The sequence below is a fragment of the Siphateles boraxobius genome, unplaced genomic scaffold (assembly GCF_051911475.1).
Source record: "Siphateles boraxobius isolate OS27281-9 unplaced genomic scaffold, OSU_SipBor_1 7, whole genome shotgun sequence".
Taxonomy (NCBI): domain Eukaryota; kingdom Metazoa; phylum Chordata; class Actinopteri; order Cypriniformes; family Leuciscidae; genus Siphateles; species Siphateles boraxobius.
The window spans coordinates 626,894-642,389 of NW_027509197.1; the positions used below are offsets into that span (position 1 = coordinate 626,894).

The 15,496-nt window shown below is 38.8% G+C and overlaps 2 protein-coding genes across 4 annotated transcripts in view; both read left to right on the forward strand.

Moving 5' to 3' along the window:
- LOC143724022 (tripartite motif-containing protein 16-like protein) lies at positions 1–9,352 on the forward strand. The gene is made up of 6 exons (XM_077217051.1): positions 1–444; positions 1,714–1,809; positions 1,934–2,158; positions 2,681–2,840; positions 2,933–2,992; positions 7,254–9,352. Exons 1-6 carry the CDS (start codon positions 97–99, stop codon positions 7,787–7,789), a joined length of 1,425 nt encoding a protein of 474 aa, XP_077073166.1. The 5' UTR covers positions 1–96; the 3' UTR covers positions 7,790–9,352.
- A 1,416-nt stretch (positions 9,353–10,768) lies between these two features.
- dync1i2a (dynein, cytoplasmic 1, intermediate chain 2a) overlaps positions 10,769–15,496 on the forward strand; it is a 48,570-nt gene continuing 43,842 nt past the window's right edge. The window contains exons 1-3 of one of the 3 annotated variants that reach the window (XM_077217048.1): positions 10,769–11,022; positions 13,290–13,401; positions 14,910–15,024. In XM_077217048.1, the coding sequence (XP_077073163.1) occupies positions 13,294–13,401; positions 14,910–15,024 (223 nt within the window). In that variant the 5' untranslated portion in view covers positions 10,769–11,022; positions 13,290–13,293. Of the gene's footprint in view, positions 11,084–13,289; positions 13,402–14,909; positions 15,025–15,496 lie in introns of all 3 variants that reach the window. The other 2 variants (XM_077217049.1, XM_077217047.1) reach the window with 2 other exon arrangements.

Below are 15,496 nucleotides of genomic sequence, written 5' to 3' on the forward strand. Positions count from 1 at the left end.
AAACAGAACCAGGAAACTGTTTCAGCTGTTCAGAGAAAATGAAACTTACTTGGCTGTTATATCTGTCTTTCACTATCTGTGTGTAAATACAGTGAAATGGCAGAAGCCAGTTTTTCTCAGGAGCAGTTCAGCTGTCCAGTGTGTCTGGATCTACTGAATGATCCGGTGGCCATTCCCTGTGGACACAGTTACTGTAAGATCTGTATTACACGCTGTTGGGATCAGGAGGATGAGAAGGGAGTCTACAGCTGTCCTCAGTGCAGACAGACCTTCACTTCAAGACCTGCGTTAAATAAAAACACTATTCTGGCTGAAGTGGTGGAGCAACTGAAGAAGATGAAACTTCAACCTGATGTTTCTGCTCGACCGAAAGGTGTGGAGTCTGACATCGGCACTGGAAGAAAACGCAAGAAAGGAAAGAAAACGTCAGGAAAAAAACATCTGGTGTGTCTTAACTCTTACTGTCAAAAATCTATCTTTGCTTCATGACCGTCTCACAATATATAAGTTGCAAACCACATTCACATAAAATCAAATGAATATATGTATCCAATATCGGATGTACTCATGTATACAATCGTGCTACACAAAATAGTATTAGTAACACTTTACAATACGGGTGCACTAATATGCATTAATTCATGTTTAACTAATGCACAGATAATCATGAGTTAATGTATGATTCATGAAGAACTAAACCATTAATTAATTATTACTGCATCAGCAACTAATAAAGAGTCTATATGATTAATAGATTAAGTAATACATGAATTGATATTAATTCAATGTGTCATTGTGTATTAATTGTAGTAATTAATGTGTTAATTACCACAATTAGTCAAAGCTATGCACTTCAACTACCAGTTGTCTGCTTTAATTAATCATTAGCTAATGATTTGCAAAGGTATCATTATGTTATGACTTTACTTGTTGAGGCACATCATTATTAACTAGTCATTTAGTAATTGTAGTAATTTACACATGAATTTGCACTAATAATGAAGTAATTAATCATGTATTAATGTGTACCTGTATTATCTGGAAGTTGAAATACAAGGCTTCGGCTCATTCTGGTAATTAACATATTAATTAACACTATTAGTTAAAAAAATGAGTTATTAGGGAATTTATTCACAATTACATATTTAATTAATAACAATTCATGTATGAACTAACACATTAACCATACAGACTCTTAATTAGTTCCTAATGTGGTAATCATTAATGAATAGCTTAGACAATCATTAGTTACACATTAATTCAGTATTATCTGTGCATTAGTTAAGCATGAATTAATGCTTATTAGTGCACCCGTATTGTAAAGTGTTACCATAGTATTTTTTTCTCTGACAATTACAGTTTTACACCTTTTTGGGTTACACTTTATTTCGATATTCCATACATTTTACTAACTATAAGTAAGTAAGTAAGTTACATGTCAACTAACTGTCATTAGAGTATTAGTAGGCTGTAGTAGACTATTAGGTTATGGTTAGGTGTTAGGGTTCAGGTTAGGAGAGTAAGTTGACTTGTAGTTGCCAAGTTACTTCAATATAATATCTGCTGGGGGACCAACAAAATAAAGTTTTAGCAAATATTAAGCAGACAGTCTACTAATCCTCTAATGACAGTTAGTTGACATGTAGTTGCAAAGTTACGTAGGATGTCTAAAGTGGATTACCGAAATAAAGTGTTACCTGCTTTTGTATCCAGACGATTTTAAAAGAGCGACAGAGTGAGTTCAAGCAGAGAATCCAGCAGAAAGAGAAAGATCTTGAGGAGTTGAGAGGGGCTATGGAGCCTCATAAGGTGAGTTTAGAGAACAACAGTAGTTTAGACTCTCTTCCAGTGTCTTTCAGCCCCACTGAAGCCTATTGTGATACACAGGCCGTGTATCCGGGAACAGAAAGAGCTGATTGTGTGTCTTATACAGCGCTCTGCAGAGACAGCAGTGGGGGACAGCGAGAGGATCTTCATTGAGCTGTTCGGCAACATTGAGATAATCTGCTCTAAGGTGGCACAGCGGATCAGAGATCAGGAAAAGGCCGCAGTGAGTCGAGCTGAAGGATTCGTGCAGCAACTGGAGCAGGAGATTGATGATCTGAGGAGGAGAGATGCTGAGCTGGAGCTGCTTTCTCGCACACATCGTTTCCGCAAGGTAACAGAGATCTGAAATACAGGACAGTAGTTTTAGAAACACCTTACCAGGAGAGACTTTCTTCATTTTAAGTTCTATTTAATTGGTGGGTTTGTTATACTCACACAGCTGAAAAAACTGTTAACCTAAGTTTGAAAACGTTAATGCTTATCTCACCCTGCAGCGTTTGTGCTACAGACATATATAATACATAAAATCATGTGGCTTTTTGAAAAAAGGTAACGCTATTACTTTTCTTAACCATTAGGATTTTCACCTGATGGATGATAAAATGCATAAAATGTCCCAAAGACTTGAAAGACGGGGTAACATTTCCATTGTATTCCATTTAAACCGACTGGGTTTTTAAGATCTATGGAAATTACTTGAACAGAAGTGCTAGACAAGACTATAAAAAAACTATAAAAACTATACAAGACATAACTGTTGCAAATAAAGCATAGGTAATATCAAACTGGTTGTTTAAGTATACACAAGTAAATATCTGTTCATGAAGGTTTTTGTCTTTGTACCTCCCTGCAGAGTTTCCAGTCTCTCTCTGAACCTTCTGAATCTACAGATGTACCCAGCATCACTGTCAGCTCTCTCATCTCTTTTGATGATATGGGAAAGTCTGTCTTTCAACTGAAAGAAAAACTGCAGGATTTATGTAGAGAGGAGATAGACAAGATATCTGGTAGAGGTAAAGTAGCGGACATTTATGAACTCTTAGACATCATATATATTAAGAATGTTTTAATGGGAACTATTAACTATGTCTGTTTAATTTTTTAGTAACATACATTGAAATCATTCCCACCAATGAACCCAAGATCAGGAAGGAGTTCCTGCAATGTAAGACACAATGAATACATTTACATTTTTATTAAAATATATTAAGTATGTCTATTGAGCCCTTTGAATTACAAAGACAATTGGGATGTCCTCACAATACAGATATTTCAAACATTCTGAGGCCATTTTTGGTATTTCAGTCCAACAGTAATATGACTTTTACTGTTTGTTTACTCTCTGCTTGTCTGTGCATTAGTGGTAGGGATTTCTCAGTGACTGTTTCCATCCAAAGTTGTGAATTTAGCTAATGCTAAAAATATAAAGCACCATTTCCATCCAGCAAGTTGAAAGGAACAAAATTGTCACTTCCTCATAAACATGTGCAAATATCACTAAGTAAAATGCAAGTTCCCTTTCAGTCAGTCAAGTTCAACATTACGTTAATTGACTGATGCATTGGGGTCTCACTTGGGAGCCCAATCACCTTCGATGTTAACAAAACGGGCCAATGTACATTGGCGAGTGAGTTTTGCATGACAAGCCACTCCCCCGGACATACAGGTATATAAGCTTGCCTGCAACTCACTCATTCAGGTTTTTGCTTCGGAGTCGAGCAGTTTCGCCTTTGCATTGAGAGGGAGACACTTCTTCAGTTGGAGAAAAGGCATATTCAGCTGTGTTTTCCCCTAAAAGGGCAAACTTGCACAGATAAGTGCTGTGATTTTCATCCCTTCAACAATAAAAACAGCAGTTTCCCAAAGGGGCAAACATGGGTTGTGTCTTTTTAAAGATGGCATTCCACCCGTGTGTTTCAGGATGTGGTTGTTTCCTGTCCCTCTACCCTGTCCCACACGTTGGATGACTGGTTTCTCAGCTCGGGACGCGCTGCACAGCATGGCCCTGCACCGGTTCCTTTCTTCCCAGAGGAAGTCGTGAAAGTAATTTTTTACTGCCCAAAGCCGCTTCACTGATTCCTCTGCTCTCACTACCCCAGATGGTAGCTATGCTCAGGTGGAGTATGCAATTGCAGTGCATAATATGACTGCAAAGTGCTAGCACCTGGCAGAAATGCCTGCGCCTCCCATCCAAGGCCTGTATGTTCTTGGCCGTGCTTGCCGCCAAGGTTTACAGTGCTGCTGCTGGACAGGCTGCCTCTGCCTGGCAAGCTTTGGGCTTCCTGCAAGTCCATCAGACCAAAGCACTAAAAGAGCTGCATGATGGTAGTTCTGAGCCGGTATTGATGCAGGAACTGCACGACAAAAGTCACGGCACGGGCCCTTGGTCAGACGATTTTCACATTGGTGGTCAAGAAATGCCATCTCTGGCTGAATTGGGCTGAGATGAAGTAAGCCAGCAAAGTTCGCTTTTTCAACGCCCCAATCTTCGAGGTCGGCCTCTTCGGCGACACTATCAAGGACATTGACCTGCAGTTCTCGGCAGTGCAGAAGCAGATGGAGGCGATCAAGTACCAGACCAGACCACCGAGGGCTGTCCCTTCACCAGCCCCCGCGGCGTCTAAATCTGCTTCGGTGCGGCTCAAGCTGAAATGTGACACAGCCCATTTCAGCTACCGCTAAACCCTCTAAGATGTTGTTATGCGATTTAGTTCTCCCGGCGTACCCTCAGGTTCAGAGGCATCCTGTTCATCTCAGTGGCAAACAAAGATGCCCCGGTGCTGCTGGCGATGGACGCAATAGAGCTGGTCCATCCAGCTGAGATGTCAGGGTTTTACAGCCCATACTTCATCGAACCCAAGAAAGGCGGTGGGCCATCTGGGGCTTTGGGTCAACTGGGAAAAGAGCAAACTCTCCCCTGTGCAGAGTATCACTTTTCTCTGTGTGGAGTTGGATTCGGTCAACATGACGGCGCGTCTCACGAACTAGTGCTCTCAGCCAGTGCTGAACTGCCCAAATTTATTCAAGAGGTGGACAGTGTTTCCACTGAAACAATTTCAGAGGCTCCCGGGGCATATGGCATCTGCATTGATGCAAGGAGACCGCTTCTGCATTGACACATGGCAGAGTCCGGGATGGGCATGGCGCCAGGTCACACATCGGATGACAATCACACCACTCATTTGCTGCACTTTCAGCCCATGCTTGGACCTTGCCTTTCTACAGGCAGGAGTGGCCTTAGAACAAGTGTCCAGGCACGTTGTTGTTACAACACATGCCCCAAGAACAGACCCCTCTCTGCTAGGCGAGCTTATGCCTTGAAGGGGAGTTGTTGATTGGTGTTAAAGTGATAGTTCACCCGAAAATGAAAATTCTGTCAGTATTTACTCTCCCTCATGTTGTTCCAACCCCGTAAGACCTTCGTTCATCTTCAGAACACGAATTAAGATATTTTTGATTAAATCTGAGAGCTGGATCACAGTTATTAAAGACATCGTTAAAATAGTCCAAGTGACTACAGTGTCTCAATCTTAAATGTATCAAACGACAAGAATACTTTTTGTGCGCAAAAAACCCCTAAAATAACGACTTTATTTCAACTATTCATTTCCTTCTCTGTGGGCCTCGAGTCAGTTCACTAGTGTAACAGCGTAAGCTTCTGTTGTTGTACGTCACACGCATCACCCACATGACCAGCGTCGGCCAATAGTGAGCCTACGTGTGACGTAGCTCTACGCAATCACACTAAGTTAACTGACTAGAGGCCCGTAGAGAAGGAAATGAATAGTTGAAATAAAGTCGTTATTTTTGTTTGTTTTTGCGCATAAAAGTATTCTCGTCGCTTGATAAACTTAAGATTGAGCCACTGTAGTCACTTGGACTATTTTAACAATGTCTTTAATAACTTATCGGGGCTGGCAAGTTTAAATCCCTGAAGAAGCCTATGGAGGAGTGATCCAGCTCTCAGATTTCATCAAAAATATCTTAATTCGTGTTCCGAAGATGAACGAAGGTCTTACGGGGCTGGGCCTGAGATGCGCCAGGAGACTAAATACTCTCATGACTGCGCTCACATCTATCAAGAGGATGTGGGGCATCTTTGCTCAGCAAAATGTGCCTGGAATTTGGGCCGGCTGACTCAGGTAATCCTGAGACCCCAGCCTTAAAGCAACTCTTTGTCTGCTTTGGAGGTCAGCAGAAGGGAAAGGCTGTCTCCAAACAGAGGTCGGCTCACTGGACAGTGGATGTCATCGTCTTGGCATATCAGTCCCAAGGCTTGTGCCTCCTCCTTGGCTTTGGTGCGCGGTGCCTCTCTGGCAGATATATCTGTAGAGCTGTGGGCTGGGCTTCCCCTCTCTGCAAACCTGTGTCTTTCCCTGGGCAGATTTTGGCAGGACCTGCCGCAGAGACCTTCCATGTGTAGCACTGCCCACGGGTCAGTCCATATGTGTATTTTCCACATGTTACCTCCCTGCGAGCTGCTTGTGGCCTCCGTAGCATCCCTTTCTATCTGGACTTGGCACGCTTCCTCAGTGTTATCCAACAAACAGCAGCTATACATCTTCCACTTAGAATATGTCCTTCCATCCCACCAAGTACGGAGGTCTGTCCGACTTACAGGGGGCAGTGGGAAGGGTCAGCGGTTGTCGTGCTTTCCAAAGGGACCCCAAAACATAACGTCAAATGTGACTGACTCGGAACGACTCTGTTACTGTCGTAACCCTTGTTCACTGAAGGAGGGAATGGGGCAACCCTGGCACAACCCTGTACCACTCTTGGCCCCTCAGCACAAACCTGAATGAGTGAGTTGCAAGCAAGCTTATATCCCCGTATGTCCGGTGTAGTGGCTCGCCATGCAAATCTAACTCGCCAGTTCCCATTGGCGTGTCATGTTACCACTCGAAGGTAATTGGATGAGGGTTACAACAGTTACCGAGACATTGCTGAAGTTGAAGTCACTGCGTATTTTTTTCGTGTTTAATACATTTTTTGCTCCACAGAGCGCGCAGACGAAACATAAATCAGTCATGTTATCTTGCTTTCGGAGGCGAATGCCTGCTGTTTTCAAACATAGTCGTGTGAGACAGTTCTGAGAGGTAATTATACCAAACCACCTTGACATGACAGACTTTGGCTCAGGCATTTCAGAACGACCAAAACATAATTTCAGTTGTGTGCAACAAGATCGGTCCGCTTGGTCCAGTAATGCCGTCCCATTGAACTAAGTTACATGTCTTTTTTGATGGGTATCAAGGAATTTATTCAGTAAATTTGTTTCCATTGTAGTTTATTATGCGCATGTTGTCTACCTCAATTGTGCGCCTACATTCTCACAAAATGAGAATAAAAATAGGAGGATGAAAACAAAGCTATTGATACACCGAAATGGAGGATGAATAAATTATTTTGTGTTTTATCTCCATCAGATTCCAGTGAGTTCACCCTAGATCCAAACACAGTGAATAAACACCTCCACCTGTCTGAGGGGAACAGAGCGGTGACTTTCACTGCCAGTGTCCAGCAGTATCCTGATCATCCAGACAGATTTCATTATTATCCTCAGGTGTTGTGCAGAGAGAGTGTGTGTGGACGCTGTTACTGGGAGCTTGAGTGGAGTGGGAGTGGATTTGTGGGTATATCAGTGTCTTATATATACATCAACAGGAAGGGACAGAGAGATGAGTGTGTGTTCGGATATAATGATCAGTCCTGGAGTTTGATCTGCTCTACCTCCAGATGCTCATTCATTCACAAGGACAGTCATACTGAACTCCTTGTACCCTTCAGAGGCTGTAGGATAGGAGTGTATGTGGATCACAGTGCAGGAACTCTGTCCTTCTACAGCGTCTCTGACACAATGACCCTCATCCACAGAGTCCAGACCACATTCACTCAGCCGCTCTATCCTGGGTTTGGGGTTATAAATGGGACAGCCGTAAAACTTTGTGATCTAACATTATAGAATATAGATTATAGAGAGCTGACTGCAAATATTACTGCAATGTGGCTTTGAGGTGCGTGATAAATCGGGAACAGTGAGATATTATTATGGTGATTAGTAAATTATCATTTCAAGTATTTCAACACGTAAAGTAACAAAGTAAAATTTTCAAATGAGAATACTGTTCTAAGAGTGGGTGAAGAATAAATAGGGACAAAATACTAACAGAAACAACAAATATCAGAGGGATCAATAATAATGTAAGATAAATGTATTAACAGTTTCTTTTTTGTTTGTTTTTTTGCCTTACTGTGACATCCCCAAACTCATTTGGTCATTATAGTCCTAAATAGTAGGGGTGACCGGGGCACAACCTAAAGCGGGGCTACACGTGGTTTAAACGCTTCCACATGCTAGCATGACAGAACTTAGTGTATGTACTAGTTGACATATCAACACTAAAGAAAAAATCAATTTCTTACTGAAATTGAAAGCCAACTTACTGAAGTTAAGTGTTTAAGTTAAGTTAAGTTAAGTTAAGTTAAGTTAAGTTGTGCCCCGCTATTATAATTATGCGGTTATGACGTTAGAGATAGTTCATATTAATTGCTTTAATGAATTCTATCGAGAAACCATGAGAAACAGGTGAACAAATACTGAGAGTTCAATGTAAAGCAAAGAAATGTAAAGCATTCTGGCTCCTCTTTGTGTCCTGTTCTGTGAGAGCAGTGTGTGGAGGAGTGTGTATTGTGTGTTTTCTGAATGTGTTTCTTCATATTTGCCCACATTGTTTTGAACTATGCTACATGTGTTATGCAGTGTTCATTGTCAAACTCCAAAATTAGTTTAATTTTTATTATTTAAAAAGCCATTATTTTAAATGAAAAGGTTAAGAATGTTACTTTATTGAGAAAATCTTTTGGGGTAAATAAATAAATAAAATGATGCAATGTAACAATGAAACAAAACCAGATATATGTACTAGCATGTGTGAAATTAATGTGGAAATAAAAAAAATCTGAACCCCAAGTTAATTTACACAAATTGAGAAAGTTAAAAAAGTAGGTTGTGCACATTGGTTCATCTACCAATTACTACAGCATTCTGTTAGATTTATAAACACTTACATATAGATCAGGGATAGTCATTTTTAAGCAATCCTGAAGACATAGGTTTTATTTTAAGGTGTAATCTTTTCTTATGTTTAATATTTGTTTGATTGCGACCTATATGTACATTTAGTTAATGTTTTTCCTGTTTTTACTCATGTTGTATTTTCTTGCTCTTTAAAAAAAAAATTATCTTCTGCATCTCTATCTTCTGCTTTCTGCTGCAATGGCACAATAAAATGGTCAGGTGGATGTGTAGTACTAGATTATTGAAACCAGACATTTCTAGCACTAACCCAATAGTTTCCAGTCAGGAACCAGAGGCCTGATGTATAAACGTTGCAACCTGTTGTAACCTAATTTTCTTTGCATGCATATTAAGGAAATTATATTGTATCTAAGAACAATTGTTACAAAATTTAATACACTTTAAAAAGTGAATGTCATTTAATTTCAATAAAAGATGGATGCTTGATTTGGTTTGCGTTTGCTTATTGCGCTCAGTTTCGCCCTCTTCTGGGTATAGGAGACAATATAGACTTTATTCAACATTAAGTATTGCCCGAATTTATTTCTTAAATATTAGTAAAATTCTAAATTTAGCTTTTCAGCCATTTTGCTGGACGAGTGGCATGTTATTTACCCTCATAATGCGATTGTTGATGATACAAGTAATGTTGTTGTAATCCTGTATGAAGATGTAAAGTCCAGGTTCAGAAAGTAAAAGTCCTCCTCAGTATTTTGTTCCAATCACCTGGATTTGCTAATTAGCACAGTTTTTCAGGCAGGAGATTTCAGACTAATAAGTGAATTCAGCTGGCTGAGTTCATGGGTGGAATAAATATATGGCAGTACTTTTACTTTCTGACCCCTGGACTTTACATCTCTGAATGTATGTACAGTATAAATTGCAAACATGCTTGTGTTGGGCACATGTTTACAGGTTATAGACATTTTAGAGGAGGTAGATGCTGTGTATTTAAAGGTATTTAAAGTCATGTTTATTTGTACAATATGTTATTTTTGTATATTAATCAGTATTACAGTGGAACAAATTGCTATTTTTTTATTTGTAAATTAGCAACTACCTTTTTTAACCATTGCACAGCACCACTTTATCATCAATAATTTTGTATAACTTTGTAGTTCGTTTTATGTCAGAAGTGTTATGTGAGAACAAATGCAAGTGTATTTTTCTTTCAGATTATGTAATTTCTGTAATAAAGTCTGTATCATGGAATGATAACCGCTTTCTGTTGTTATTTTGTAGATGTTTGTTGTAACTAAATGGCTTAAATTTAATTCAAGATAATTTAGTAAAATTGCAGTTTTACTACAGTATTACAACAAAATAACTGTAGTAGAACCATGGAATCAAAACCATGGTTTTTAAAAATACCAGTTATACAGTCATGGTTACTATGGTTTTACTGTAATATTACTACAGTATAACTGTAGTAAAACCATGGTATCAAAACCATGGTTTTTAAAAACCATGGTTCGCACCAAAATACCACGGTTACTACGCTCATAGTTAATAACAGTTTTACTATAGTAAAACCATGGTTAATTTTCGTAAGGGACAGAGCGCCGTTTACATAGTTTTACATTAAATGTACATTTATTCGTCTCAAATCCTCGTTAATGTATATACTGACTTCACCCTGTAATGCAATATACATTTAGTTTTACATGCATTCACAGAAATCAGCTGCTTGAATGAAAATTGTTGATGTTATGGACAGACGGAAAAAAAATAATAATAATGAATCACTCAATTCTCATTGGCTACCCGCCAATGTGGCAGGTAGATTGACAGTTTAACCCGCCAATTGCAAAATTCACCCGCATTTGGTGCGTGGTCAGGTGTTAATTTCAGGCCCTGCCTACAGTAAATGGTATGCCCACAGAGGGTAACAATGAGTTAACAAAAAGGAATAACTGTGTCATGTTTGCTGTTTTCTTTTAATGGAGAATTTCAGCATTACTCTTTACTTTTTTTTTCTTTTTTTTACATGTTTGAGAAAGCAATCGCGTTTTTGGCATTCGGTTGTTATGATCCTCCCCGGCACCCGTCAGTCGCGCCTCCTCCCCATCCGCGCATCCGGAAACTGATCAGTGCAACAAAAGCATCGCTTTCTGCAGGTAATAAACACCATCAGGTCTGTTCACAACATGCTTTCATAGAAGAGAAAACATTTCAGTAGTATGTTTATTACACAAGTCAACTGCTTATCCTTCAGTATGTCACTTTTAATGTGTTGGGTGTAGTCCAGCGAGAGGTTTTTACTGGGACTGCTAACGTTACTGTGAATCAGATGGCAGTAACACACATTCAAGTCCTCTTTTTTGTTTATATATATATATATATATATATATATATATATATATATATATATATATATATATATATAATATGCATGCTGTTAGACTGTAGGCTATGGTTGTTGTTTTGTTGTTTCTGCTGTGAGAAGACAGAAGTTAATCTCAGATTACTGACAGTAAATTAGATAAATCCGCTTTAAAATGGATTACAGTAAATGTTTATGTGCTCTCAGAATCAGAGAAGTGTACACAGACTTGAAATAGATTATTGGACTTTCAGTTTTGTAGTGCCTAAACAAACAATGAAGTTATTATCATTATTAATGCATATGATCCCATGAGTTGCTGAAAGCTCGGTCTGTGTCTCTGCTCTCTTTGCTGTACTCTTAAAATACAGATAATGTTAGACTTGGACAGTTAATTCAAGCCTAAAATGCACAAATGCCACTGTGTTGTATAAACACATTCAAATGCAGTGTCATTAAAAACATTAGATGTAATGTTTAAAATCCAAAAGGTGTTGTGAGATTTTGTCAGATGTAAGTGGAAAGATGTTCATAGTTAATGTGATGATAATGTTCATAGTTAATTTCACCTGTGTGAACCTGAGGAGAAATGACTAGTCTAAATATATTCACTTAAATTCACAAAAACATCTGTTAAAGTCATTGCGCAAGAATGAAGAAGAACAATATAACTGAGAAAAGATCAGTATGTTTCGCCACTTTAGATCATACAGGAACTTGGTTGAAAGAAATGCTTCTTTTATGCTGAAATTACAAAAATGATCTTGTGTGACTCTATTTTTAAAGTGTTGAGTTTAACAGTGGTATTATTGTGCTTTGAACTCCTCCTGAGATCACGAGTTGCGCTGGGATATTTCTGTATCGGGACTCGTGCAGCGTCGGAATCTCCAGTGGAAATTGGCCTGGTTACTGGACTAAACTAGTCCGTTTCAAGTGCATTTTTGAATGTGGTCATTGTCTTTGTTCAGTGCTCTGTGGAGAGAGTCAGATTCGAGACTCAAACACGACTCCTGAACTGATCCTGTAAATCTGAGACGAGACTAGCTGAAGTTCTTTCTTTCCCTCAGCGCCTTACGCTTTTCTCTTACTGTTTGCTGAGGATGTACATAGAAATAAGTCACACCCAAGGTTGTGTGTTACAGTAATTCAGCAGGCAATTTTTTAAAGCCTACTATATCATATTTGATAGGCAACGCATTTCTAAAGTCTCTACATTAACATATGTAGGCTAGTTGATAATTCATACTTTTTATCAAGTATAACTGCCTCAGGTTGTTGTACGCATTTCTTTTTGCCGTGAAATCTTTATTAATTTTATGAAGTAGACAAAAGAATAATATTTATGTTGTTAGTAATATTGAAGATTAACATTTGCTTGATTATTCATGCATGTTTTCTTTATAATGTGCGGATCAAATATGATACATCAGGCTTTTGAGGATTTATTTCTTCATCTCTCAGTCATCATTCATTGCATTGCATTATGTGTTTTGCCCCCACAATAAAAACTACAGAAATTTGATCATAAAACTAAGCATTTAAATATCATCTTACTAAGACATTATTTTAATAGCAGATATAGACGGACGACTACTATTTATATGCATTTTATGTAGGTTACGACTGCTTATAAAGAACTCATTGATTTGCATTACAATCAGAATTGTACATTTGGGCCACATAAATATCAGTAACAGCATAAAATTTCAATTTTTGCTTGGTTTGTGCCTCTGTATTCAGTGTAAGTTTTTTTTTCCTCCTCGAGAATGAGCTTCATATTCTCACTTTATGAAACTATATTAGCCAAAAAAACTTGTGATCAAGTATGATACTCAACAAAAACACATATGCAAACAATTTTTTTTCAATTATCTAAAAGTCAAATATACAATAAAAAGGCTGAGACTGGCTGTTTTTCCTTATCTTTTTGACATTGTCTCTCTAAATAATTTTAGATGTAATCATTATGAATGCATATTATACAGAAAAACCTTGCATAACATGACATATATTCTGGCTTCCTGACACTAACTTTTCTTTGTGTGTGTGTGTTTTGTGAAGCATCATGTCGGATAAAAGTGAGCTGAAGGCTGAGCTTGAGCGAAAGAAACAACGCTTGGCTCAGATTAGAGAGGAGAAGAAGAGAAAGGAGGAGGAACGCAAGAAAAAAGAGGTACAGACTTTTTACTTGCATTAAAGGGATAGTTCACCCAAAAATGCCAAAAATTCTGTCATCGTTTACTCTCCCTCAAGTTGTTCCAGATACATTTCTTTCGTCTTGAAGACAAAATAAGATATTTTGAAGAATGTCAGTAACCAGACAGTTGAAGAACCCCATTGACTTCTATAATATGGAGAAAAAAACACTAGTGCGTCACATCGCCGCCGGCGAGAGCGTCAAAGTGGCCGGAAGTCTTTCTTTTTCAAGAGAGCCGGCAGCGAGGGCGGCGCGGTGCGTCTTGGATGGTGAGAGTTGAAAGCTGGTCAACTTTATGGTAATGAGCGATGACACACTTCAGCGGCAACGAATCGGAACCTAGAAGTGCTCCGTTTGAGAGGATTCAAGAGAACGCAGTCCTGTAAACTTTGGTTCCGACCACATTAGCAAAATAGAGGAGAGGTTGATCATTTGAATTTGATAAGAAGGTGCGCAACACTATGTATAGGCAAGATTTTCATGCTAGAACGCTTGTTTTTCAGCGGGAATGTAAATTAGAATAGCACTTAACCATGAACACAAAAGCCACACCACACAAATTACTTTTAATTGGTTTATTTCGTTAGCAAACATGTCACTATAATTGTTAAGTTCTTTCCATCGATCAATTTTCTGCAAAAAATAACGATCGAAATGCTTGTTTGCTTTGCGGCCCCTTTAAATAACGTTTTAAAAAAGACCAAACATTCGATCTACGTCAGAGCATCAGAGCGTCCACGAATCTTTCCACGGAGAGCGAATTGTGCCATTCTCGCCGACGGCAGTGGTGTGAACGCACGGTAAGTCAATGGGGTTCATCAACTGTCTGGTTACTGACATTCTTCAAAATATCTTCTTTTGTGTTCAACTAAAGAAAGAAATGTATACAGGTTTGGAACAACCTTAGGGAGAGTTAATGATGACAGAATTTTTGGGTGAACTATCCCTTTAATATACCAGAATAAGTTCCACTTTATGTGCATTCATTCAAACATAAGAATGCTAATATGCCGGCTCAACACTGCCCAACATGCCAGAGGTCTGTTGCTCTAAGACGTGTCTGTAAAACAGCTTGTCTTTAGTGTGCATAGTATGCTTTTATACTACACTGTGCATAACTAAACAATACTCGACATTTACACTGGTTAACATATGTCATAGTAATATGAAGCAATGTTGTTTAAGCGATGAATCCACTTGAATCTTCAGCACTATCTGCATATTTTCAGGCACATTACATGTGCGGTGTTAGTTTGCAGTTATTGATCAATTTAAATTTCCCATAAAAGAAAGAGCAATGTTAGTTTGATTGTTTATCTTACTATAACTTTAACAGGGTTGAGCAATCAATTGCAATAATAATAATAATTGCAATCAACACTACAATGTGAGTCAAAGTTGAGTAAATGCTGTAGAAGGGATCCTGATCAAGTCTAGAAAGTTGTTTTGTGAAGGAAGTGTTTGATGGACTCTGTTTGTGCCAGGCTGAGCTGAAGAAGGAGGCCGTCCCGCAGCAGGATGACTCAGACCTGGAGAAGAAGCGCAGAGAGGCTGATGCTCTTCTGCAGAGTATGGGCATCACGGCAGACACACCTGCGGGTAGGACACAACGTGTGTGTCAGTTTCAGACCGCATCATGTCCTTCAGGTTTACCTGTTCTAAGATATCAGACTCTGAACGCTTCTCCTGCTGATGTTCAATTATAATGACACATTTTTGGTGTATTATTAGGCCACAATTTATCCTACAAGTGCAGTCACATTATCTGAAATTTGGCAGAATTTTACGGGCAAAGGAAATGCATTGTCCATTATCAGTGGTTTAACAATACATGAAGCGCCACTTTCTCATTGGTGAGTCAGGAGCTTTATATTGTTCAGCGCAGCAACAATGTTTCGTCTTATGCATCCATCACGTGAAATTCCATATTACAAAGATTTGTTTTTTAAATATGAAGTTTTAACAGTGACATGTTTTAGTTTTTACCCCTTACACCAGTTTACCCCCCCCCCCCCCCCCAAAAAAATCAATAAGTACATGCACAATATACAATAATAGCTATTTCTAAAAA